We start from the raw sequence: 25,245 nt of genomic DNA, 5'->3' as shown, positions 1-25,245 counted from the left end.
GCTTTATTTTTCGCCTTTTTATTTGTTGGAAATTTGTTTGCTTTGACTACAAAACAGAATGACTCAATTTTGCCATAAATACTGGACCTAGACATGGCAAACTCAAAACATTGTATGTCAAATTAAGGTTTGTAATTAAAATCTGTACAGTATAAGCCACTCAGTTTTTTAAAATAAAACTGTTAAAAAACAAAACACAAGACTTTATATGGTGCATTAAACAGCATACAGAATTAAGCTGAATCTGCGTTTTTGTCACGTTTACCTCTTAAAGAACCCAAAGAACTCAGAAAAGCAACTGTACAGTTACATTCTCACACAAGATATCCCTTGTGTGTCTCCTCTTGAGCCCACTTGCTTTGGAAGAGGCACAATCTTTTTTTAAACTCCCCAGCGAAACAAGAGTCCTGCGAGGTCACGATGAGAGAGAATGAAATATCCTCTAGTGCCTAAGAGTCTTTCTCACCGAAGGATACCCCCTGGGCAGCTCATCGGATTCTCTTCTGCTGCCGAGCTCTGTAGATGTCATGTACAGGAGGAGCAATGGCTCCCTTATCCTCCTCATCATCGGAGTCAGCGTTTGGCCTCTTCAGCGCTTTGTTGATCACTGCGTTGTTCTCCACTGGCCCGTTCCCTTCACTTGCTAGCTCGGGCTGCCTGCCGGTGATGAGTTCCACAGCAGCATCAACAGCTTTTTGAGAACAACAAAAAAGTTAGTCATACCTATTAACAACCCAGTCATTTTAAGAACAGTCTCTCTAGGGAAAAAAAAACTTACTATCACATGCAGGCATAATCCCCCTTTTTACAAGATGCTTGATATCTTTTGGTCAGCCCAGAAGTATGGGCCTTAACTAACACACCTTTACCTTCATGAATGAGTCAGCAAAGCAAACACCACAGTGCAGTATTAAACTTACTTTCTGGAAGTTTACATCTTCTGAAGGCCTCCATTAAATCATCCACTTGGACGAATGGACCCTAAACGTAAAACAGACAGCAACAACTAATCAAACGCCTGCCGAAACCTATGGTTCCTAGCACCTTTACACTTCAAGCAAAGGAAGGGTTTTATACTACTGTCCAAGAACAAAGCACTTGCCCATGTGCAAACAATATCCATCTTTTCCCCCCTCCCCCCTGGACTTCGTTCGTCTAGCTTCTCTTCAATAGCAATGACAGTGTTGTCTGCCCCTGGAAGAAGAGCTGTGTGTGCTGGGAGCGTCAGTGCTTGTGCAAGGTCTGACAGTGCTACTGACCGTGAAGCAGGTGGGAGGTGGCAGCAGTTTCATGAGAATCACCGCAGCAGGGGGTACTGGGAAGACTCCACCTGGCACAGGGTGTAGCCCTGGGGCTGGAGGTGAAAGGTGTTCACAGGTGAGATGGCTTTTAATAGTTATTTTGTTCAGCAAGTGTCTTTCTTTTAGAGAAGTTAAATTAAACACAATTTGTAAAATATGGTATAAAGGCTTCAGTCATCTGGAACTAAGTCACAGGACATCAAAATGAGGGATATAATAAGGCTACACAACATAATGAAAACAAGAAGTACAGTGTTAGATATTGAGTACAATACAACAAATAGAAAGATGAAAATACAAATCAGCTGTAATCCCTGCTTAGGAATTCACAAGAGACATGGAAATTCTAGATATCATGCTGATGACAAAATGTTTAAAACACTTTAAAACATCCTAAAGGTTTCTAATGAAAATATTTGAAGTTTAATTCCCATTATTTCTCAATGAATAATGTTTTACTCTCTGAATTCTTGAAACAGATCTTTGACGAGACACCAGAGAGGCTATAAACAGGAATTGTAAAGAGGAAATAGGTAAAAAAAATTGGCTTGGATACCACTTATCAAAGGTTTTCTATTTTGGAATTATTTCTGTAATTAACTTAATACTTAGGTTAAAGAATCGGTTTATGTTCCCATTGTATACTGCAAGAACAGTATTGTGGACAATAATGTCAGTCTTCCCAAAACTGGTGTAGCAGCTGACTCCCAGTGGAACATCACTGCCATGATGCAGTTTGGCGGAAGAGGCTCTGGACTCCAGGCCAATGGCTTGTGGGTTCACACCCCAGAAGGGGCTGTACCCTTGAGTACAGCTCATCACTCGCACTGCTGCCGTAACTTCCCTGCTGAGCAGACGGACACTCTCCAGGTGGATACCACACTCTGCAACCTCTTCTCATTTTAAAATCAAAAATCAAAAGGAAACATAAAGGGAAGTGTAACCCCCAACTCACGGGCTAGGTGCCGGGGCTGAAACGGGATCATCTGGTTCGTGTCTGGTTTTGGATATTCGGGCTTGCGGTCTGCTTCATCTTTCAGCACAGGCACAATGGAAGGAGCCACTACAGCCTCAGGAATCAGAGATGCGAATTTGGCACGGGAGACATCCTGCAATACACATGTAAGTTATTGGTCTTCTCCCTCAAAGAATGAAAAAAGTTTTATTGATTCACAAACAGCCACTTAATCCTTTTTTCCCCTGTTTCCAGTTATCACACTGGCACAGCACTAATCATCATCATACTTGGTCAGATTTAGTCTGTCAAGTGTCAGTGTCGCTGGGAATGTGAAAACTCTGCTACATAACTGTTCTATTGCCAAGAGTAGGTCAGATGTTAAAAATGACAATGTAGTCTAAGATCCATGCTAATAAGCAACATTTCAATTTGAGAAGTAAAAACATAGACAGCATGGTGGCACAGTGGTTGACACTGCTGCCTCGCAGTAGTGGGGCCCTGGGTTAAATTCCAGACTTGGGGTGCTATCTGTGTGGAGTTTGTATGTTTTCCCTGCGTTTCCTTCCACAGTTAGTTAGGTTAATTGACTTCTGGGAAAACTGGTCCTGGTGTGAGTGAGTGTGTCTGTCCTGTGATGAACTGGTGTCCCATCCAGGGTGTACCCAGCCTTGCACCCATTGCTTGATAGAAAGTCTCTGGCTTCCCCACAACCCTGAACTGGAATAAGCATTTAGAAAATGGATGGATGTAGAAACATGCCATATTGAAGCACATTTTTCTACTTCATTCAGTCTAGGATGACAACACAGTACACACCTTATATCCCAGAGCCTTCAATTCACTGGCAGAGCAGGGGTACAGGTCCATGAACTTGTATCTGTCCACTAGCAGGGCTGTCTCTTTCCCTTCATACTCCTCCTTGAAAGCTGTAAACCTTCTTCGCTCCACCTTCAGGATACTGGCTAAGTCTCCAATATTGCTCTCAAAAGCTAGAAATCGAGCCCAGATTTCTCTGCAAAACACACAGATAAATCCAGCTGAGGAACTGCATTTTCTCAAAGAAAAAAATAAACTAAATAGTAAACACCACATTCACTTACCCTGATTTCTCAGGTGACAGATTTCCTGATGTTAAAACACGTTCAAACAAAACTCTGGTATTGTTATCCTCTGCAAAAAATGATGAAAGAAATGAGAAACTGATTTCTCATTCATTATTGTATATGTTCATACTGAGATATAACATTAAATAACTCTCAGTTCAATACTTCGGGTTTCCTGTTGGGTGACAGATACTGCTACACCCACTGTTTACTGTCACAATATCTGAACACTCCCCCCATACACTTAACACCTGTTTTTATTATCATCATCATCATCATCATCAACGCTAAACTGACTCAAATTCCGCTCTTCTGGCAATACTGCTATAATTTCCACTAAAGCTAACAATGCCAAAATTAAATGTAACTCTTTGTTCAGTATTATTTTTAATGTCCAGAACATGATACTTCTGCAATGCATGTTAAAAAAACATAGTAACATTGTAACATAATTAAACGTTGCTCTGTTCTTCAGCAGCTTTATACCTACCATTGAGATGAGACAGGTAATCAATATATGCCAATATATATTCAGGTATGTCTCCGTATTTCTTCAAACCCAGCTCGAAAATTTTAAAGGCCACTGATTTGTCCTGTGTGAAAAGACATTTTTAGAAATAAACATGGGCTTACACTAAACTTTTGCACTTAATATCATTGCTCTTTATGAGAAGTATATAACAGTGGGCCCTAGGGCGGACTTCAACAGAACAGAAGATCTCTGTGGAAGGTCCAGGAGCACCACTGACCTTGCTGCAGTAGTACTCCATGAGTGCAGCAGACACATAGACATGATGCCGAGTCCTGATGTCCTCTCTGGCTTTCTTGAAGATCATTCTGCCTGATTTGATACCTTCAGCCCTCCTTGCAAACTTCATATACTGAATGTAAACCTTCAACAGTAGATAAAAGGGCAAATTAACAGCCATTGACCAAAGCTATTCAATATATTGCAAGACACAGCATAACTTATTTGGCTATTTGCCTGACCAAACTGCGCACATCTAACCTCCTCACTTTACACTAGTATTTTTAAGCTACGCCATTGAAAATACGCATACTGTAGGTTAATTACCCATTTGATTTTTGAAATTCAGAAACAAATTAAAATGAAAACACTGACGAACCGCACCTTTAATAGAAAACAGAGAACAGCAATGATGACTGCTGCCTCCAGCTTTTTAAATATATTTCTTCTGGTTGTTATAATTTATTATAAATTTTAATCCATAAAGGATATGAAATACATTGCAAACATGAAAGAGTTCAGAAATATGTAGTTTCTGTTATGTGTTCTTTATCCCATTGAAAACATGAGGTGCCGCTACTGTTGCACATGAAGTACAAAACTCACCAATGTTGGATCAATGTCTTCTATTGCCAAGAGGCGGTTATATATGCTGTGCACCTTTTCATATTTCATTCGACTCTGGAAAATACACAGGAAAAGCACGTCGATTACTGTAGTTAGAACTTTTGTAACTGAAAACCCCCTTGTTCTTCTTAAATGTAGATTAATAAACTCACCTCCTCATAATCTGCAAAGGAAAAATATAGCAGCATGTTTTTCTTCAACAGCGACCCAATGGCTCTCTCGTAAATATTAGCAGCTTCGTCGCTGAACAGCTTTGCGTTGTTCATGTCCTGCAGGAGAGTTGACAAAAAGATTCAATTCCTTTATTTGACTAAGAAAATCACTGTCTTACATTTTCTGAGATCTTACTTGTGAACATTTTTCCATGTACAGTTAACCCACGAAACTTGTGACAAATCTATATATTGTAGCTGAATGTGAAGAACTGCCTCCCCAAATGCCTTTAAGAAAAAAAGAGCAGCTTTAATTCTTAAAGAACTTGTGAAAATCCCCTGCTGACTCTTACGCTGTAAAGATTTTGTTTGTGTTGGAGATAATTATTTATTTTTAATATTCTATTTCCTTTGTCCCAGGGTTGACACAAGCTGTTTTTGTCCAAGTACGTGTATTTTACAATTGCTTCCTTGTGTAGCGGGTACTCCCAGGATGCATCTGTGGGCGCAGAATGTTACAAAGGAAATGGAAGCTCATACCCCCTTTTCTGCGAGCAGCTTGCTGGATTGCTCTAGGTACTGAGCAGCTTCATACCAAATATCAGGGTGATGTCCCAGCACCAGCAGACACTGCTCATAAGCAAACATGACTGCAAGAGAAGAAAATCGGATTTTCAAACAAAGTTCCATTAATTTACAAAAGAGCACAGCCCTTTGAACACACTGTGGCCATATCCATACAGTCTCTTGTTTCTTTGGAAAGGATGTTCCTGTTTCTGTGATTTTAATATTAATCATTGTCATCGCATTGTACATTATTATAATGCAAAGATTACAATCTTAAAGCTGATCCAGTGGGGGGAAAAACTAATTATTTTGCTTGGCTACATATTATTCATGAGGTTGTCAGTGCTTTAGAAAAGATGGGCAGTCCAGAGTCTCAGTGCATCACACAGACACTGCAAGCGCAGGACTTTGAATGCAGCAAGAGCGATGTTGTTAAGTTTATTGAAGCCACCTCTCTTAGTGATGAGAGTTTGGTCCTCGGTCCGCAGGGGGTTGCTCTTCTCCCACTGGATGTACTTCTTCCACATCTCCACCTGCTGGGCCTCTTGAGGGGAGTTCTGAGGCGGGACCGACGGCGCATTTCGATCCAGGCCCTTCATGACCGTCTCGTACTCCTGTGGAAGAGAACTGGAGTCTTACTAGCCCTGTTTTCACCACGTGACGTTCATGGCCACTGAGGAGGAGTTACAACACCAACACACCTCACATCGTCCAGACAGAGAGGAGTACTCATTACGTTTGTGTACTGACTGTACTTACTAAAAGAATAAATAGTGAATGTTATCCTTGACAAAGAATCTTATCATATGCCATATAGCTGTGTTGGCACACAATCCTAACCAGACAAATTTTCTGTTCCACACAGCAAAACAATGAACAAAGAGTTTATTTTCAAATAAAAAAAAAAAACATCTTTAAAGCTTTTAGTTCTTGTAATAGATCTATTTTCCGATTATAGAAAACTTTCTAAAATTGGTAGATGTCTGGTAAAAGTGGACACAAGTGGATTTCCTTAGGAACATTCAACATTAAATTTTTTAAATGAATTTTAGACATTAGATTCAATCACATTCAATTTTACCTACATCGAATGTGTCACAAGACAGCACGGTGGCACAGTGGTTAGCATTCCTGCCTCACAGCCGAATGTTCTCATTGTGTTTGTGTGGGTTTCCCCCAGCAGTCCAATCCATACTGGAATTTTACTGGCTTCTGGGAAAACTGGCCCTGGTGTGAGTGTGTGCATGTCTGTGTGTCTGTCCTGTCCAGAGTGTATCCTGTCTTGCACCCGTGGCTTGCTGGGATAGGCTCCGGCTCCCCAAGACTCCGAACCGGAAGAAGTGGTTAGATTATGGATGGATGGAATATGTCACAAAGATGTAAGAAAACTCACCTTTGCTACTCTTCTGGCATTCATATAGTCTCTGCTGCGGTCCTCAATCATTTTTTTAGCTAAATGTACATTGATGCCCTGAGAAAAACAAAAAAACAAACATAAATCAATATATTTTCTATACATTTAAAGCTGTGAAAAAACATGAGACAAAAATAACTAGGAAAAGGTTAGCTAATCCCTGAGGCCTTATCCATTACAAAAATCCATTTTAAAATCAACAAGACACTGATTGTTATTCTTTACCTGGTGCCATTTTCATATATTCCAGAGTATGCATGATCAATGAGTTATAAGAGTTCTTCTCACTCCTCACCTCTTCATACTTGTTATAATCTCTCCACAACTGTTCAATGTTGATCATGGGATTGACACAACCCCTCTGGTAGACGCGACGGACAGCTGTTATTCTCTGGTTCTCTGCATAGGACCCCACAGCTTCACTGGACAAAAATGGGAGGAATTGTACATCTTCTCAAACGAGGCTTTACGATACAGAAAAATGCGAAGAAAATAAAAGTTAAAGTGTATACTTACACTCCTTTTAGAAAATTGATGTAATCCACCCAGATCTGAAAAATTGAGACATTATAATTCTTGAGTTTGAGCTTAATATACAAAGAGTACGGCTCTAAAATGATCAGATTCAGTTATGTACCTGATAGGACATAATCTCCATTCCAATCTTATCCAAAGCAAAGTCATAAGCCTGTGCCATTTTCTCTCTGGAATAAAAATGAACTATTCAGCATGATGCACCATCATTTTTACATCGGTCATGTTTGTCATGTCTCATTCATTATGTAGATTTATACACATCTTACTTTTCAAGAAAAATATTATTCTCTAAATATATATTTATATATATATATATTACAACATATATATATATATGTTGGCAAGGGAATAGTACATTTAGAATATTTACAAATACAATTTTTTATAGCTGCCAAGAATTTTAAACTGGTCAATTCATCAAAAATGTTAAGGCAACTCAGTCCCTACAGGGAGAAAGCAGTCTTACTTGTAACTTGGCAGTTTGCCTTTGGTTTCCCGCACATAGGAAAGGTAACACTTCCATAGGTCGATGTGCAACACTTTCATGAGACATCTCTGAAACAGCTATTTAAAAGAAATAAAAAACAAAGACACTTATGACTGACTAAATAGTGAATTGATTTTTGCACCAGTTCTTGCTCTCTCCATGACTAATCAGAATATGGAAGTGGTTAACGTCAACCAACAGTGTGGTTTTGCATTGTTTAAGGCCATTAATCCCCAGGAGAGAATTCAGTGAACAGCAGAAGATGACAGACGCGTCAGGTGTTCAATGCATCCAAACCAGAAACTTAATGAAACTCCTCACAGGTACAAGCCATAAAAAAGCTAACGCAGACTTAAGGCAAGCACTCTTAAGGGCAAGTCCCGACTTGCCAGAGATGAGTAGCAGTAATCTGGAAGAGTGCCACTGAAGCATCTCACTGACTCCCTACAGAGTCACCCTTCAGGGTTGACAGGAATGAACACGTAAGCCTAAATTCTATCAGTTCACAAGGACCTTGACAGACTAGAGCATTTTAAAATGTACTGATTTGTGCAGGAAAGTACAATCTGCAATGAAGCCAAGAGTTTTGCTGAAGCCTATGCTCAAGATGCTTACGTGAGCACTTCAGCTTGCAGTGTTTTGGTAAGGCAGAACTAAGCATTTTTACCTGGCCCTGTACTCTTCACCTGTCTTTCTGTACAAATGAAAATAAGAATACATTTTTTAAGAATTAGGATATTTTTAGAAGCTCTAAAATGACTTTTTTTTATTTGTACCTTATTTGCAATGTGTTATACACATCTTATACAGCTTTTTCATACAAACATTTAGGGACGTCAACCTATTTAAAAGTCATTCTTTCAGTTTCAATCATTTATCTTGTGTGGCTTTTACGCAGACTCAAATGCCAAAATTTGCGACTCACCTTTTCCACTTTGTCATAGTTTTTAGCCTTGATCTGTAAACAGACAACTTATTGTTAATTTCTCATCAATAATTCAGTTATAAACAAGGCACAATTTAACAGGACACCCACACAATCATGCTGACAACAGCCTTAGGATCAACAAAGTGAAGTCCACACAAGATAATTTACCAACATTTTAAGAGCATTAACTCACAACTTTCATTATCAGTAAAAAATTCTTATATATCTTTTTTTGGTTTAAAATCTCCAAGGGGGAAGATTCGCTTTGATGGTGCTTGAACCCTAAAACTTTCCAACAGCATGTAAAGTTCCAAATACATCAGAGAGTTCTGATATGGACCTTAATTTTGTGTCATATGTGGAACAAATATATATCCACAAAAAATGTCAGTGCTTTAAACTTCTTTTACAATAGATAGATGCAACTGTCTCTCATCAAAGATGCAATCATTCCTTCCGGCTCTAGAAATACATCTGAAAGACGTATTCATGAACTCTGCTGAACAACATTTTCTGGTCCAGCTTGCATTCAAAAACTACAGCAGATTATGACGAGAGCAGTTTTTTTTATAGCAGCTCAATCTTCCTGACAAAACCATTTTTCCTTTTTAAGAAAAAAACCCCAATTTTGATGGATTGCATTGCATGCACCGACTACAAACAAAAATGTTTGCTGCATCTGAAAATGTGTGGCATGGAAACAGGATAATTGAGATCACCTGAAACCACACCAGCAGGGTTACTCTTAATCCCATGTTTGTGGGACGTTTTTCTCTGTGAAGTTCTACATGCAGAACTTATGCATCTTAAATGTTAGTTGCGATATCCCATTTAGAACTTTAGAAAATCAATCTACCTTAAAGATCCTGGTTTTGAATTTTAGTCTGAATTTCTTTTTAAAATGTAAAACACTCATATATTTCAGATTTTCAATTTAAATTCATTTTACGATTATGCTCCTACCTGATTTTATTATAGCATCTTAATCTACAGAATTAATTTTTAAAAATTTAAAGGAATTGGACAAGAAAAATTCTCACCAAGACATCATGTCAAGTCTTGCTGTAAATGGGGCATGGTAGGATAATTTTGCCTTTTGGTATGAAAAACTTTTCAGCTTTAATGCAGGTAAAAACAACCTGCAAAAACTTATTTATATTTTAAAAAGTTTAATTTCTTAAAATGTGCACATCCTCCTCTCCTTTCACAAGTTTGCATCTGTTTATATTTATTTGTCTGCTCTTTGAAAAGTCAAGTAGTCTAACAGCTTCAATTATTACACATTATTGATGGTGTTCAGCTTTATTGTAACAATGTAGTTTTTAATCATGTAGAAGTCAACAGTTACTCTTCAGGTCCATTAGCTCAGGTCAAAGTATTGACATTGTAGAGCAAATTAAGAAATTGAAAGTCATCCAGTCAAAAAGCTGAATTTTAATGCTTAAAGAGATAAAATAATTTTAGGTCACAGAGGTAAAACTAAGTGTTCAGATAAAATTTTGACAACCCACAGCAGTATTACCTGAACATATGTAAGCTAAAGAAAAATGAAGTGCTGATCAAGGGTTAAGGTAATTCCACTGGAAGCTTACCTTGGTGACCATGAAACTAGGAAAATGGGTCACCTGTCAGCAGAGTGGGGTAGAGAACATGTTCTGGCCAAACCCCATTAAGGAGTAAATATGTAATTTTATTTACATGCACACTGTAAAACCATATTTCCCATTTTCCCTAAAAAGTGCACAAATAGTTATGAAACCGTGTCTCAAAAAGGCTGACTTACTTTACATTCACACTGATTATTCAGATGTCTGACATTTTTAGAGATACTTTTTAGTCCATGTTAAACACCTTACTCAGATTTAAAAAAACAAAAACATGCAAAAATGCATTTCAATATGATGGACAGATGCCCCTAAGTAGCCTGACCACTAAAGGCACACAGGTTGGTCCAGATGATTTGCATCCTGCCCTGGGCTAGATCACCAGCTTACTGTGATCACGATTCCCCTGAGCAGCAGCTCCGCTGAGGCTGGGCGGGGTAGACCTGACAGCTTCCTCGGCTTTCCGCACGGCAGGAGCTCCTGAGATCCGCCTGGCACCTGCAATCCTGCAGTGGCATCAGTAAGGAACACACCGCTCCTCCAAGCGGTGCTGTAAGGCACTGAGCGGCTTGCAGCGTGTTGAGTGATGAAGGACTCCGACAGGTGGGCGGGTCACCGGACGGCAGGCACTGGCCCCCCTGCTCCCTGCGACACAGGGCTTCCAGCTGTGAGCTAGGCTGATTAACAACTGGGTGCCTCCAGTTGGGTTAGGAGTGCAAATAAAATTCAATGTTCTGTCTATTAAAGGCACCTGCTGATCAACGGTATCCCAAATCGGCTTTGTCTTCCCTGTGCAATGAGGCATCCCGAGGAATGCAGCTGTGTGAGTAAGTCTCATTAAACCTAGTGCCACACAGAATTTTAAACTGATGGCCCAGCATACAAATGCAGTGCTTTATATGTCTGTTAGAGACTGCAAAGGGTATAATGCCAGGTAACCCAAGAGAAAGAGGGTTTTAAGAGGGGAAAAAAACTTAAGCCAAATAATAAAACTTAGTTTATCTAACAGCATATTGTATTGTCTCACGTGTATAGACAAAATTAATTATTTATGGAATATCTTAAATTACATAATTTTGTACTCCATCAGATCACACCAAATGACCAAAGAAAAAAAGGACAAATTTAGGGTTTATAACACAAACAAGGTCTTTAAACCCACAAAGATGATAAACCCTCCAAATGACCATATTTGAAATTACAGCACTGATGGGAAAAATGGTTTAAGTCATTGTTTAACAGGGGTGATGAATTGGGCAAAAATGTATCAGATATAATTAATGGAAATATTTTCATGATAGATTTATTCTGTAGTTATCAGCAGTCATTCACTGTCTATGAGCGATTTTCCAAGAGACAGTACAAAACTGTCTGAGTGCCACAAGATTCAGATGGACGTTGTGTCCTTGGCATCCTGGGCTTGTTGTACTACAGTGCCCCCTACTGAGCAACTTTGAGCTTGCACTGTGGTCATCACTGCTCCACTCTGGCACGAGACAATGAACTGCAGAGGAAGCCATCAATATGCTGGACCAAGTCCACTGCATTAAACATCATAAGAGAGCCTACATAGTTCACTTCTCAAGACCTTCGAAAGATCTGCAGCAGAAATAATATTTCTTTTGGTGTGTCTTTGGCTAAAGAGAATTCTACTTTTGTGTCATTCTAAAAATGCTGAATCATGTTTGATGCTGTCAAACAAAACACGTGCCCAGGGCTTCCCAGATGTTACAAGACCAAGTACTCAATAAAGAGAAAACTATGGAAGACAAGGACTCCTGAACAATACTTTTAAAACATTTTATCAGCATGTCAAAGGAGTTCAAATAAAAATATTTTCCCATAAAAACATCAATACTTAATTTGATGACTGCAATATATGCATAATTTATAAGGTAATCAGTCTGCTTGCTGAATTATGAATAATGTAACACTGTGATGTAATAGACCCAAGAGAGTCTTGTAACAATCTACAAGAACTGCTTAACTTCTGAACTGTGGCAGGTATCCCTTTTCACACAATTTTAAATTACTTACTTGATTACAAATGTAATGGAATTATTATTACAATGTTTTGTATTATTTTAACACTGAAATCATACCAATCATAGCTGTGCATTACCCAGAATGATTAAGATGGAAAGCAAAGTTACCCTTGCACCCGTTAAGTGGTACTTATCAGTCACAGATTGACCTACATGTTCTGAACTGTCTGTGCGATCCTCATTCTAGGAGCAACTGAACCTTATGTACAACAGCACATGAATTCAAAGTGTTTAACTAATGAGTCGAAACCAAAAGTGACAATATTTGCCTATTACATCTTAAACACTCAGCAACGTCTACGGGAAAAAATGTCAACCTGATCAAGTAGCAACAGTTTAAAATGCGATTGCGTCTGTGAAATGTAACAGTACATATTTTGGTATTCGGCCAATAATAATGATTATCATGATGATCCACACAGAATAAGTGATAACTAAAAATCATCATCACTATTATTGACCATCCCTAGATGTCGAAAAGCTGTCGTGATGTCTTATCTTGGTGTCCAAGATAAGAGAAAGGGTCAAATACCAAAACTGTCATCACCCTTCTTCACTGGAATCAGGAAATAATTATTATTGAGAGAAGCTTATACTGTAGAAAACTCCTCCACTGCCTCTTAACAGACAAATCTGAAGCCACAGATTATTCACAACTTGACGTGCAGACGTGTATATACACATTGCACTAAACGAAATATTTATCTAGGGACAGGTTAGAGAGGGTTTAGGGGACAATTCACAGCATGCCATACTTCCACGGCAGCTGACACAAACACAATTGTATAGTTTACACCTGTATTTATTTCTACTGCACTGGGGACCTGCAGCAATCTCACTCAGATTAGCATTGTTCTTAAACTCCAAGGCTCATTTTCATTTCATTCACTGTGATTGTGTTAGTTCCTTCTTTAGGGTCTTGGTGATACATTGTGGTATGGCACATCCGACAGCCCTGAGACTGTCCACAAAGTTCAACTTTAAGATGTTTACCATATTGGTACAATTCCTTTATTACTATAATAAATCAAGTACAATAGTCCAAATAATGTAAAAGCTGCAAATACTGGTAGCCTCAGCTCATTCACCATACTTAACTACTAAGATAAATCATTTTTCAATGTACCACAGTGGTACTTTGGACAAATGAAAATGCAGTTTAGCAGCACTGAATGAAAGGGGTGAGTACTGTAATTTTAATTGTGTGCAAACTGAGTACAGAGATAGGTGAAACAATATTTGTATTCTGCACTTAAATCTCCAAATTCACCAATATCCTAGCATACCTGAACTGACTAGTCTCCTCTATAATACAGACAGGGTTAAAGAAGTTGTCCGATGTTCCTTTTTCTCAGAAGGTTAAACTGGAGGGTGCTTACAACAGCTAAAGATAGTCAACTATTTGTTTTTAAAAATGTATTACACACATCAATGGGAAACTTGTCACATGTGTGCTGGCAATCAAATTTGTTTCCTTTACATTGCATTATAGCAGGAAATGTTTCAGATGTGAAGTGTGCGCGAGTGGCTCCTAAATCCTAAAATGGTATACATATTTGACCTGCTTTATACGAGTATTTTTATATTTATATACTCTATAATACTTTATATTTCTCATATTTAATAGCTTTATTCCATGCTGAAAAGAGAATAAAAGAAAACATTTCGGCTGTGGAGCCTTCTTCGGGTGTGGCACCTGAAGAAGGCTCCACAGCCGAAACATTGTTCCTTTCTTCTCTTTTCAGCATGGAATAAACCTATCAACTTGTTCCTTTGCAGCCTACGCATGCTGATGCAGCTACCCACCTGAACTAGTTTAAATATTTATATAAAATACTTTATATTTATATAAAAATACTAGTATACATAGTATTTTCAGAAAGATCAACACATTTAAGATGCAAGTATCCTAAGTTATCACACAACACACAAGTCTCAGTATGTCAAGAAAAACTTGTAACTTAGATATTATGGAAAAAAGGTTATCTGAGCTGGGATGCAAAACAATTAGTAAATCAAAATAATTCTTGTTTTGAACAATTATGAACAGCACAGTATACAACTTTAGTAATATTTTTGTCTAGTGAAATACTATTACAATAAGTCCAAACATAAATAATTTAAATTAAAATAACACTGGCTTATACACAAGATGACCAGGATTTTGATCTATACATTTTGTTTACATAGTTTACTGTTTTTAATTGCTTATTTAATTACAGTACCGATATTAGTAAAAACTATTATAAGTAATTGAACCAAGAAGCCAATTGAAATAAGATTTCCTTTTGTTGCTTGAATCTTTTTATGCACTTAGCAAAATGTTAAAAATAATTTTCACAGAAAACCATTAATTGTAAAACATTAAATCACTTGTTTTGCCCGGAAAAGACCGTTCTTAAATTCTCTTGAAGAAAATGGGAGAAAACCATCTTTCAGTGGAGAGCTTAAAATAAAGCAAATGCATCTCTGCATTGAGCTCTAAACGATTCAAGCTTTTGTCCTTAAGAAAAGGTTTCTACTAAGACCCAAACATAAAATAGCTAATGTGATACTATCATCGGCTAAAAAGCCGACTGTGGGAGATAATCTGGATGGTACATTTGCTGCAGATTTTGTATACTCATTTAAAAAGAAAATAGGACAACAAACTCCAGGACCGAACAGTTAATGGCTATAAGTGCGTCACTTCACTCTGAACAGGAAAGGAGCAATTATGGTCTGTGCTGTAGCTACCATAAATTAAAAACAATGTAATTATAATGCATGCTCAGTCAACCACAATCATTTTGGCTTTCATCGAGTATGGCAGCAACAAACCTTGTTTTAAAATAAAGTCTGCAACTCACGAAGCAGAAGAAATATTTCCTTAAGTTACTCAATTTATAGTTACAAACGTTAGATTAACATGAATGATTAAGAAACACGTTTACAATTTTAATTGACTAGAAATTCAACATTTACACATGAACTATAGTATCGTGCAGTGTAATACTCATCACATATAGTGTTAAAACTGTATAACAGGTTATGCCTAGGGGATTATTAGACATTTCAAAATGTGAAGAAGGCAGTGAAGAGACACTAGGGCTGTTGAACACACCACTAATTTAAATGCTATGGAGAGTGCTGACTACTTTCTTATATAACCACCTCTAAATTCCATAAAGTAAAAAAGAAACAGATCCAAAAATGAAAATACAGAATTTATCAAATCATCCTTTATTACAGATATTTATAAATATTTGTCTCGCTGCACAAACAATGATACATACAGGAAAAAAAACACATATCCAGATCATTATTAGTATGGGCAATTTTTACTTTACCGGTAGTTCATGCTGGCCCAAACATGTAAAGAACATAGGAGAATATAGTTACTACCTAGGTGCTTAGTACTGGAGTTATGTGGACATAACTTTCAATATTCACACCTTCTTTCTGGCTGTGATCAAAAATGTAAAATACGTGAGTTGTAGAGATCAAGCATGTAAACAAACACCATGCCAATCTGAGTTTCCTTCAGTTAAGTTGCTTGCCAATTCATGATGAATTGCCTTGCCCTCCATTACACACATCTGTCATGAATCCATCAAATGTAAGTTGTCCATTCTGGACAACATACACATTAAGTGTAGGGACAAAAGAAGGAATGTATTAAAAATCATACTATGCCAGTAACTGGGGGGGGGGGGGGGTTACTTTGTTTCATTAATATGAAGGGCTATACAAAAGCTATGCTTCTAGGAAACTGCTTTAGTGTTGCTCAGTATCCCACTGAGACCCAGATGAAACACTACACTAAACATGACAACATGACAGATTCCCACACAAGGCCCCCCACTTCTTTCACAAATATTTGATTTGGCTGACCTCTTTAAACAATGGGACTTGCTTTCAAAACGTTCATGAATTGTAGAAAGTGAATTTAGGTTAGCATATGTAGAGCAGTACAAGAATATGCAGAATTCCCTCTCTTTAACAGACACCATGGGGTGATCACAGCTGTGCTAAATGCTGCACACAGGAACGGTTCTGAGGCAACACCCAGATGAGAGGTTGGGGAGGAAAAGATTAGACCAACCCGTGAAAACAGAACACCGCGCTCACTACTAAAACCACATCACCCCACTAGCACCGGGACCTGAAACAGGCCTCCTACATAAGGGTATTTAACCTTATCTCTTCAAATAAATCTTCAAAATCTTCAAAAATGTGAATGAAAACCTAAGAGCATACTGGTATTCCTAAGACTTCCAGAGTCTTAAAATATGGGTATGACAAAAAAAGTGTTGAGTTCCACATTTATTTTAATTAATCCAAATTAAATTACTAGCAAACTAGCCGTATCTTGGTGGGTGAGAAAATGCCTTCTGAAGCAAAGTCAAGAATAAGTACCTCTGAACATAAAGTTTAATACATTCTGCATACTAGCAATTCTGAATAAAACACACAAAATCTCCCCCAATTAAAGTCTGGAACAAAAGTGCTATTTAAGAAATTGACAATCTGATCTTAAGAAATTCTAATCTTGGGTATTTTAATCGACCCAAAACGGTGAACCATGCTGTTTTGCTATTAAGTATGCTAAGGTTCAAAATATATAATTATGCACAAGGTACTTTCATCCACGTTTGTCACTTAGGCTCCAATAAATCCTTAATTGAAAAAAAAATGTAATTTAAAATTTCTAATAATCTTTGCCCCTCTCCCCCCTCCCATCCCAGTTTGTGAGGTTCAATTTCTAATCAACTCGTCTCACTGTCACATGGGGATGGGATGATAATACATTATGATATTACTACAATATTAAAGATAGCCATTTGCTTTAATCATTTTACTGCTAAAAAAATATCAGCAATAATGTTTGCTACCCAGTAAAAGAGCGATTAGGCAGAAAAGCCACTGTTATTATTAACTTTTGCTTTTAACGGTATGACTACATTGAAGCAAGACCAGCTCATGAAGCATCTGCACATTCCAAGCTCTGCCTGCACGCTGGAAATTGTGATGCATTGCATAGCAGCTAATATGGTCAAAGTGAATCAATGATTTAATCCACAAAGTTCTGAATAACATCATATATTGCTGCATAAGTATAAACAGCTTTGATTGTGATATAATCTGAGAAGCCTTGTATATTTCACCTTATTAGTAAAAAATGAAACTGATTACAACAGAAAAGTTTATAGAATGAACAGTAACAAAGGAGCATTTCACACAGGTTATAAGAGATGGCAAAATCATGTTGCATGTTATAGATGAAGCTCCCATCTGTATTGAGCCATTTTAGTTTAACAAACACTGAGTTTCTAGATGTGTGAGCAAGGTTTTGAATTATAGCATAAGGCCTGATGGCAAATCCAATCAACAATTCATTAAAACACAAACAAAACCCAACAATGAAAAAGTAGTCTTGATTTTCTAACTGGTAAGGTTACATAAACAATTGTGAGTTATACTGCATGGATTTTGAAGGGGAATGCCTTGTTTAATTTCTAATTCTTTGAGAAAGTAAAAATGATAACAGTAAAGCTTACAACAATTTCCATAAAGATTTTCGTAAGGCAAATTTCACAAAAAAACTACTTGCATTCTGGTATAGTGAAACTAGTTAAATTTGCAGGTGATACATAAAAAGCAGCAGCAAATACAGAAACAATAGCAAGAAGACAACTCGTGTATCAATTATCAAAATAATGTTGACAAGTGCAAAATGATCTATTTGGAACTTGTACACATCTCATGGGTGATTTTAAACTGCAGGAAATGACACAAAAGGGATCAGTGTACTTAGTTCCTTCCCAAATTGATTTGATAAGGAAATAAGTTTGGCTATACAACAAAGTGTGGAACTGCTTTACAATACATTTAGAACAAAGTGCACAGGTTGCTTTGCTATAACACAATGAAGATAGAGCCTTGGACAGAGTTCAAAGTGCAACAAAAAAGATTCCTGGCGTACATGGATTGTCATATACATACTACTTAAAAGAAATTATCTTCAGTACAGAAGAAAGGAGAAAAGATTTGTTTCAGTATATAAAATCCAATACTTTACAGGAAAGGTCACCCACAGGGACCGTTTCAAACTGAGAAGTGAAAACAAGTACAGGGGAACACATTCAGAAAGTAAAGGGAATCAAGCAGGACACAAAATAGAAAGGATTTCTTACAAAGTTCTGGGTATCTGGACTATACTTCCCAACCAAGTGGCTGTGGATCAAAATCTGAGTTGTGTCAAGAAATAGCTAAAAAAGTTTTTTTGATTCACTTAGCTACAAACTTCACTAGATAGACTAAAGTTGCCACATTTGCAACTTCAGATAATCTAGATTCATGTTATGGCCCATCCCTACTGGAAAAAAACTTTACACTTGCAGGAGAAACAGAATCAAGACTTGCATCCTTCAGAACTGGTCTCGACAGGCCATCCACTATACCTCATGCAGCAAAACCACAGCAGCAAAGGCAGAGATAAAGCATCAGATGACAGACATGTGGAGCTCTCGCCCATCACACTGAAAGCTCACATATGCCTGGCATGCCACTGTGGTCACTGCTGCACACTCAATTGATAACTTCACCGAAATAAACTAACCCCAGTAATACTTTGGTAGCTGCTAAATTGTACATATATAAATTTTATTTGAATCAATATCAGAAGGGGTTTGTCCTTGCAAAGCATCACCTTCTAAATGGAATTGTATACAGATAATTGGTCAACCTGACCAATAAGAATTGCATTATAATCTTGAACATTGAATTGAATTGTACTTAAACTCTGGAAATTATGACACTGCAAATAGGTATAAGTGTGCTTGTCTGCACTTGACTGTATCCTACTTAACAGAGCACACTTCACCCTCAGGTTTTTACTGCTCGACCCAAAACACAGAACTGTAAAATCTCATTATAAGTTTAACATTTTACAAAGTCTTCACACAGTTTTAATGTAGTTACTAATGACAGCACCAGTAATACAAGCTAAAATTCTTTGGATCTGTGCAGGTAATCAACATCTTGTTAAAATGCTCACTCACCTTAGTAAATTACACATTAAGGAAGTGTGAGAATCCTTTGGGCTGTCCTGGAGAGAAATTCCAAACTTGGTCAAGTTATTGTACATAACCTTTAAGACATTTTCTAAATTAAAGACCATCTATGTACCAAATCTCAACTGCATTTAATTATACTTTCATGTGTGACTTTGAAAATGTTGGGGTTAAGAACATTTACCCTGAAACTTTACAATGGAAGAAACAAAACTAGAAGTGATTTGTTTAAATAAAGCATTAAAATTAAGGTTTGCAGTCATCAATTTCAGCAGGGATCCATTAGACAAATTAAGGAAATAAGTGAAGAAAGTAAATGAACTTTGGTATAAAAATAAAGGTGTGAGCAAAAAAATAAAAATAAAAATCTACATTATATCCCCACAAGTTATTTTTAAAGGGGAAAACATGCAAGGTTAATTAAAACCAGACTGAATATGGAAATGTCTAATCAAATTTAAGTGCTTACTATTTCAACAGATTCCTGCCTTACCCTTGCTTACAATAAATATGGCAATACAGTAGTAGAAAACACCAATCCAACTGTCACAATTTAGTAATTTAGCTGATGCTTTTATCCCAATTGGTATTTTTAAACCCATTTATACAACTAGGTATTTTTTCCCCAAATCATTCCAAATCAAATATCTTGCTTAAACTACAAGAGCAGTGCACCAACTGGAAAATGAACCTATAAACATCCAGTTGGGAGTCCACAACCCACAACACTAATCCACGTTAAGATTTGTATCCGATTTTCCAAATGCCAACCTTCTTATAAAAGAAAGTCAATAAGGCTTCACAGGATCCCCGTTTAGTGAAATATAGTCAAGTCCAGGAAGATTCAGCATCCCTGCTTAAACTTGTAATTATTGTATTACAAAAAAAAAGTTGTGTAATCTTCAGGTCTCATTTATACTGGAGGTGGCAAAACTGCAATCATGGAAAACAAACTCTAGGCTAAAGTTGCAAGACTGTCGGGTTAAAATACAAGTAAAGGGGCTTAGGGATCAGTATTCTTTGACTCATCTTTCTTGATGAGAGAGAAGGGCCACGAAGAGGTCAAAGGAACAGGGCGCATGTCAGAGAGGATGAAGCTGCAGATTTTTTTATATTGAGGTGACCAGGAAGCCAAGGATATTTGTCACAATGAGAAACGTGGCTTCTTCATTGCCTTGGGCCTCCAAGAAGGCATCTTCAACAAGAATTCAGAAGTCCGGCTTCAAGAAAGACTATGGAGTGCATGGAGAATTGTCAATGGATAGTCAATGAGGCTGCAGTGATGGGTGTCAATCAAACTCAATTAAATAACCATCTAACACTCATTAAGGCCCAATACCATATTTTTTCATTGCTCTAACCATTGGAAACTCTGCCCTGATTCCAAGGGTGTTAATCAGCTTTAAAGAGTATAAGTTCTGTTTATCTGAACAACAGTTAAATTATAAATAGACCTGAACCCTCATCAGCTTTTGACCCATCTTTGGTTTGTTGAACGCTATCCTATTGTTATAAAAAATGATCCTTCCAATTTCTGTAAATAACTTTTTGACCCTATAACACATAGGTATATAAAACTTGACATTCTACAAACATTTTAGTGAAGTGCACTACACAGAGCAAGAGCAGAAGATATAATTTTCAAAATAAGGGGCACCTCAATAAACAACCCTCATCTTCAAAGTTTCAATCCAAGTTAAAGTGGTGGCAGAAGGAAAACTGTGCAACAAAAGCTAAAATAATAAAAGGTCACCACCTAGAATTTAAGTCAGCTATGTCAATTTACTGTAACTACGAAAACAACACATTTGGAGTACTGTGGCAATGACATGTTGGGAAAGTTACAGCAAAATTATTTAAACATGAATCATGTAATAACTACAATGCCTGTAAGCTGCAAATATTTCATTTTGCAAATGTAAAGTGAATTTTACAAAAGGTTTTAACTTCTAGTAAATTCCTATGTCTAAACTACGTATTAAAATATGAACAAAAACAAAATGAGCTCAAAGAAATGACACAGGAGGCAATAAATTGAGACGACAAGTAAATAAAAGGCTAAAGCACTCCAATACCATTAAAATAGTTTTAATGCTGTTGCAGATCCAACATGCAACAATGTGCATTTGTCCCAATATACTTGTGAAAATCGTATAAACCTGTGGAACATTTACAGTCTGCTGCTGAAAAAAAGGGTTAAAATTAACTTCCCAGTTTGTTAAAATGTTGGATGTGGACTTATTTTAGGCTGTAATCATAGTGTGAAATTCACAGTGCTGATGCTGTTTTTAGGCGCACACACACACACGCACACGTATAGTGTAGAAGAAAATTAAACTTATTAACCTCAGCTTCAATGTAAAGTTTCCAGAATCTGCCAGAACTTGGGAACTGGGTGACAAGTCGTTCATATGTCTTCCTTGCTTTGTCTATAGGTTGGTTCTAAAAAGTAGAAACCATTTAAACAATTTACATTTTTCACAAAAAATTGCACAGTCCTCCAATATGTACATTATGTGGAACCACCGTTTTCCCCATAAGATGATTGAATCCCTCATGCCTCCCTCATTATCATCCCATTCCCATTACCCCAGTTATAAGGAAATGTAATCCTGTGTCACTAAACCTGGGCTTCTCGTATCAGAATGCTCCATGCGTCAAGGTCATATGGATTTTCTTCTAACTTCTTTTCAGCTTTCTTCACCTTCTCGGGGATATACTCTGCAGCCTGGAAGAGTTTAAACGACAAACGAACAAAGCACATTATTGCAACACATGCAACGAAGCAACAGGGAAACAGCTTTTCATGTCAGCCTCCACACAGTTTAAAGGGCGACCTTCTGATTAGCAAGCAGAAGTAAGTTACTTTTATGCTTCATGAAACACACATTTCATAAAGCCAGTTACATCTTCCAGCAAGTAACTCCAAAGGTTTGATGCACCGCCTGGCAAACCTAGAGGAGACTATCATGGAGAGAAAACGCTACCTACCAATCATGGGACAATTTAGGTTTTACCATGCATAAGATAAAACACTAAAAACACCAGATGTTGTTCGCAGCCATGACTCTATGTCCTGGTTTGGAACAGAACAAAAAGTATCGGACCTCATAAGCAAAACAAACGCCAGACTTTCGTGTAATGTCAGTAAAATTAAAGCAAAATCCATCTTTGCTCTCGATGGGGAAAAAAAACAAAGTCTGACAATACCCCCAGACCACTACTTTACCAACTACTATGACCACTCAATTAGCTTGCAGAAATAGTTAACCAAACTGAAAGGGGTGTATTCAAGACTTGAAAACTAAACTTGCGCGTTACTACTGGAATAAAGTTTCTTTGAGACAGTGAATTATCAAAAATCAAAACTAAAAGCTGTAAAACTCTTCCATGTGCATTCTCCCGGCCATAGTGGCAAAACAAAGGCAGAAAAGTGCAAATCCAGTACAAAAGCACTGGGCATTGAACTAAAACCGTGCCTGGTCAAAAGAACTCCTGTGATATTTTATAAATGGATTACATGAACCACACTGGGCGTTGTTTGAACGTTTCAGGAAGAAAACATCTCAGTATTTCCGCCAAGAAAAATCTGTTCACAGAGCAGATTGACTGGTCGCGGCCTGTGCAGCAACGTTTACCCCCGTTTCTGGATGAATAAGAATGGCTGATAAAAATTACGATTTCAGTCATTATTTAAAAAAAACTAGAATAGATACTAGCGTTAGAACTGCAACGTGCAGAACAGGCTGAGATTCCTGATTAATAAGCTAATATTTAATGAGACCTTTTCCCCCGAAGAAAACATCTGTTGCTCTTACGCTCTTAACAACGGGAAATGGAGACCGCTCTATTGTCCACTGAGACATTATATTTTTTTCCAAGTAAACCTTAAACGATTGTGGTGTGCTCGCGTGTTTCGGATCTATGAAGTACCTGGATTTAAAGCATGCAGGCCCCAGCCATGTCTGCGATAAAAAAACAGTTACCTATCCACCATAAAAACGTACCTGGTCAGTCGCTCCTTCTGCAGACATTATTTCTAAATTTAAAACAGAGAACCAAACACAAACAACGTAGGAGGCGTAGTCTGCGATTTAAAAAAATAAAATAAAAACTCTTTGCATAGCTAGGGTGCCTCTCCCCTTGTTCAAACACAAGCTCTGCTAAAATGGCGTCTCTATAACTGCCTCCAGCAGCGAAGCGGGACTCGCTTAGCGAGCGTATGACGCAATCACTTCTCGCGTAGCTGTGAAGAACGCAACTTCGCGATGATGTCAGGACAATAAATCACGTGGCCCCAAAATAAGACTGGAAGTTTGATGATTTGATGATGTCAAATAAATATTGTATAACTAATAAGGTTAAGGATGTATCATATAAAATAATTAATCGTATTTACCCAGTGAAGGCCCTGGTTGTGCAGCGATTTAAAATTAATATAGATGATTATTGTGTTTTTTGTGAAAGTAGCTCTGAAACTTTTCAACATTTATTTTATATCCTACGGCAAAACATTTTTGGACTGATTTTTATTTTTTAAATTAATTTTCAAACATATTAAAAAAGAGCCTAATATTGATATTATTTTTAAAGAAATAGACGTTATGTTAAACTTGAAATAATATGAAAATATCGTTTGTAATGGGGTTAATTATTATACTGGCACGTTATTATATACACAAAGTGAAATGGTCTGGGAAGAGTCCTGTGTTTGAAGATTTTAAAATAGATGTAAAGGCGTATTTACAGATTATTTCGAAATGTAAAAACAAGCGGTGCGGAGCTTATTTACCCTGTTTAAACTTTTTTCATAATGTGTATTTGTATTGTAATATGTACCCCTGAAGATGTTTTTGATATGTTATATGGACTATTGTTTGTATTGTATTTTCTTTTGTTGTTTTAATAAAAAGTTTAAAAAACGAAAAAAAAAGTATTTTGCACATTTTGAAGAGGGGTGGGCCTCCAATTTAATTTTAATTGCTTAATTAAAACAGTTATTTGGATAACAGGGACAGATGTTAATTGCAACATTAAAAAACAGCATTTTAGCCCTACTGACAGTCAAAGATACAGCAGTGGAACAGGAAAACAACCTTGAATTTCACCATGGTTGTTCAATGGTGATTGGTGAAAATTTTGTTTCAAAACTCACTATAGTCACTCCTAGTTTGGATTGAAGTAAATCACAAAAACACACCTCTAAAAGATATTGAATGTCGCATGCATATCTTTCAAATTGTAAACTGGCGCCTTGCTATATTTAAATAATTAATGTTGAAGAAAGTGTGATTTATTTAAAATTGATAAAGTGGATGATGGGTGATCTGCTTCCTGAGGTTTACTCAAAAGAGCCTAACTTCAAAGTTCTACATGTGCGATTGCATTACATTTTCTCAACAGCAGAGGACGATCGATCGCGCCAGAAGAGACTACAAACTGAACAAGGCCAGAGCAAACGAGAGCGGAGCTGCCGCACGACACACGTGTTGAGCCAAATGTCGCACCGTGTCACTCCAGCGGTCAGTTTCTGAATGATTGATGACAACAGGTGTACTAGGTTACTCTCTGTCACTGTTTGTCACACGCAGGACACGTGTTAAGTCCATTATGTGCAGGGTACGCCGAGTTAAGGTATCGTTCATTAGAAAATGAGTACAACAGTCAAACGGAGGGACACACTGCAAATAATTCATATTCCTTTAAAAAAATATCAGCT

The 25,245-nt window shown here is 37.4% G+C and overlaps 1 protein-coding gene across 1 annotated transcript; it reads right to left on the bottom strand.

Annotated features, from left to right (window-relative positions):
* Window positions 1-2: 2 nt before the first annotated feature.
* Window positions 3-23,777, bottom strand: cstf3 (cleavage stimulation factor subunit 3). The gene is made up of 21 exons (XM_088935234.1): window positions 23,534-23,777; window positions 22,153-22,254; window positions 21,873-21,968; window positions 8,820-8,852; window positions 7,874-7,971; window positions 7,508-7,574; window positions 7,387-7,421; window positions 7,166-7,292; window positions 6,850-6,927; window positions 5,908-6,070; window positions 5,430-5,539; window positions 4,890-5,006; window positions 4,717-4,791; window positions 4,112-4,255; window positions 3,853-3,955; window positions 3,360-3,429; window positions 3,076-3,271; window positions 2,257-2,410; window positions 1,260-1,354; window positions 921-981; window positions 3-691 (listed from the first exon to the last, which is right to left on the bottom strand). The coding sequence occupies exons 1-21, from the start codon at window positions 23,558-23,560 to the stop codon at window positions 489-491; spliced, it is 2,154 nt and encodes a 717-aa protein (XP_088791360.1). The 5' UTR covers window positions 23,561-23,777; the 3' UTR covers window positions 3-488.
* Window positions 23,778-25,245: the final 1,468 nt, after the last annotated feature.

Source organism: Atractosteus spatula, chromosome 16 (genome assembly GCF_055471065.1).
Source record: "Atractosteus spatula isolate fAtrSpa1 chromosome 16, fAtrSpa1.hap1, whole genome shotgun sequence".
NCBI classification, from domain to species: domain Eukaryota; kingdom Metazoa; phylum Chordata; class Actinopteri; order Semionotiformes; family Lepisosteidae; genus Atractosteus; species Atractosteus spatula.
This window is presented reverse-complemented; position numbering and strand designations above follow the sequence as displayed.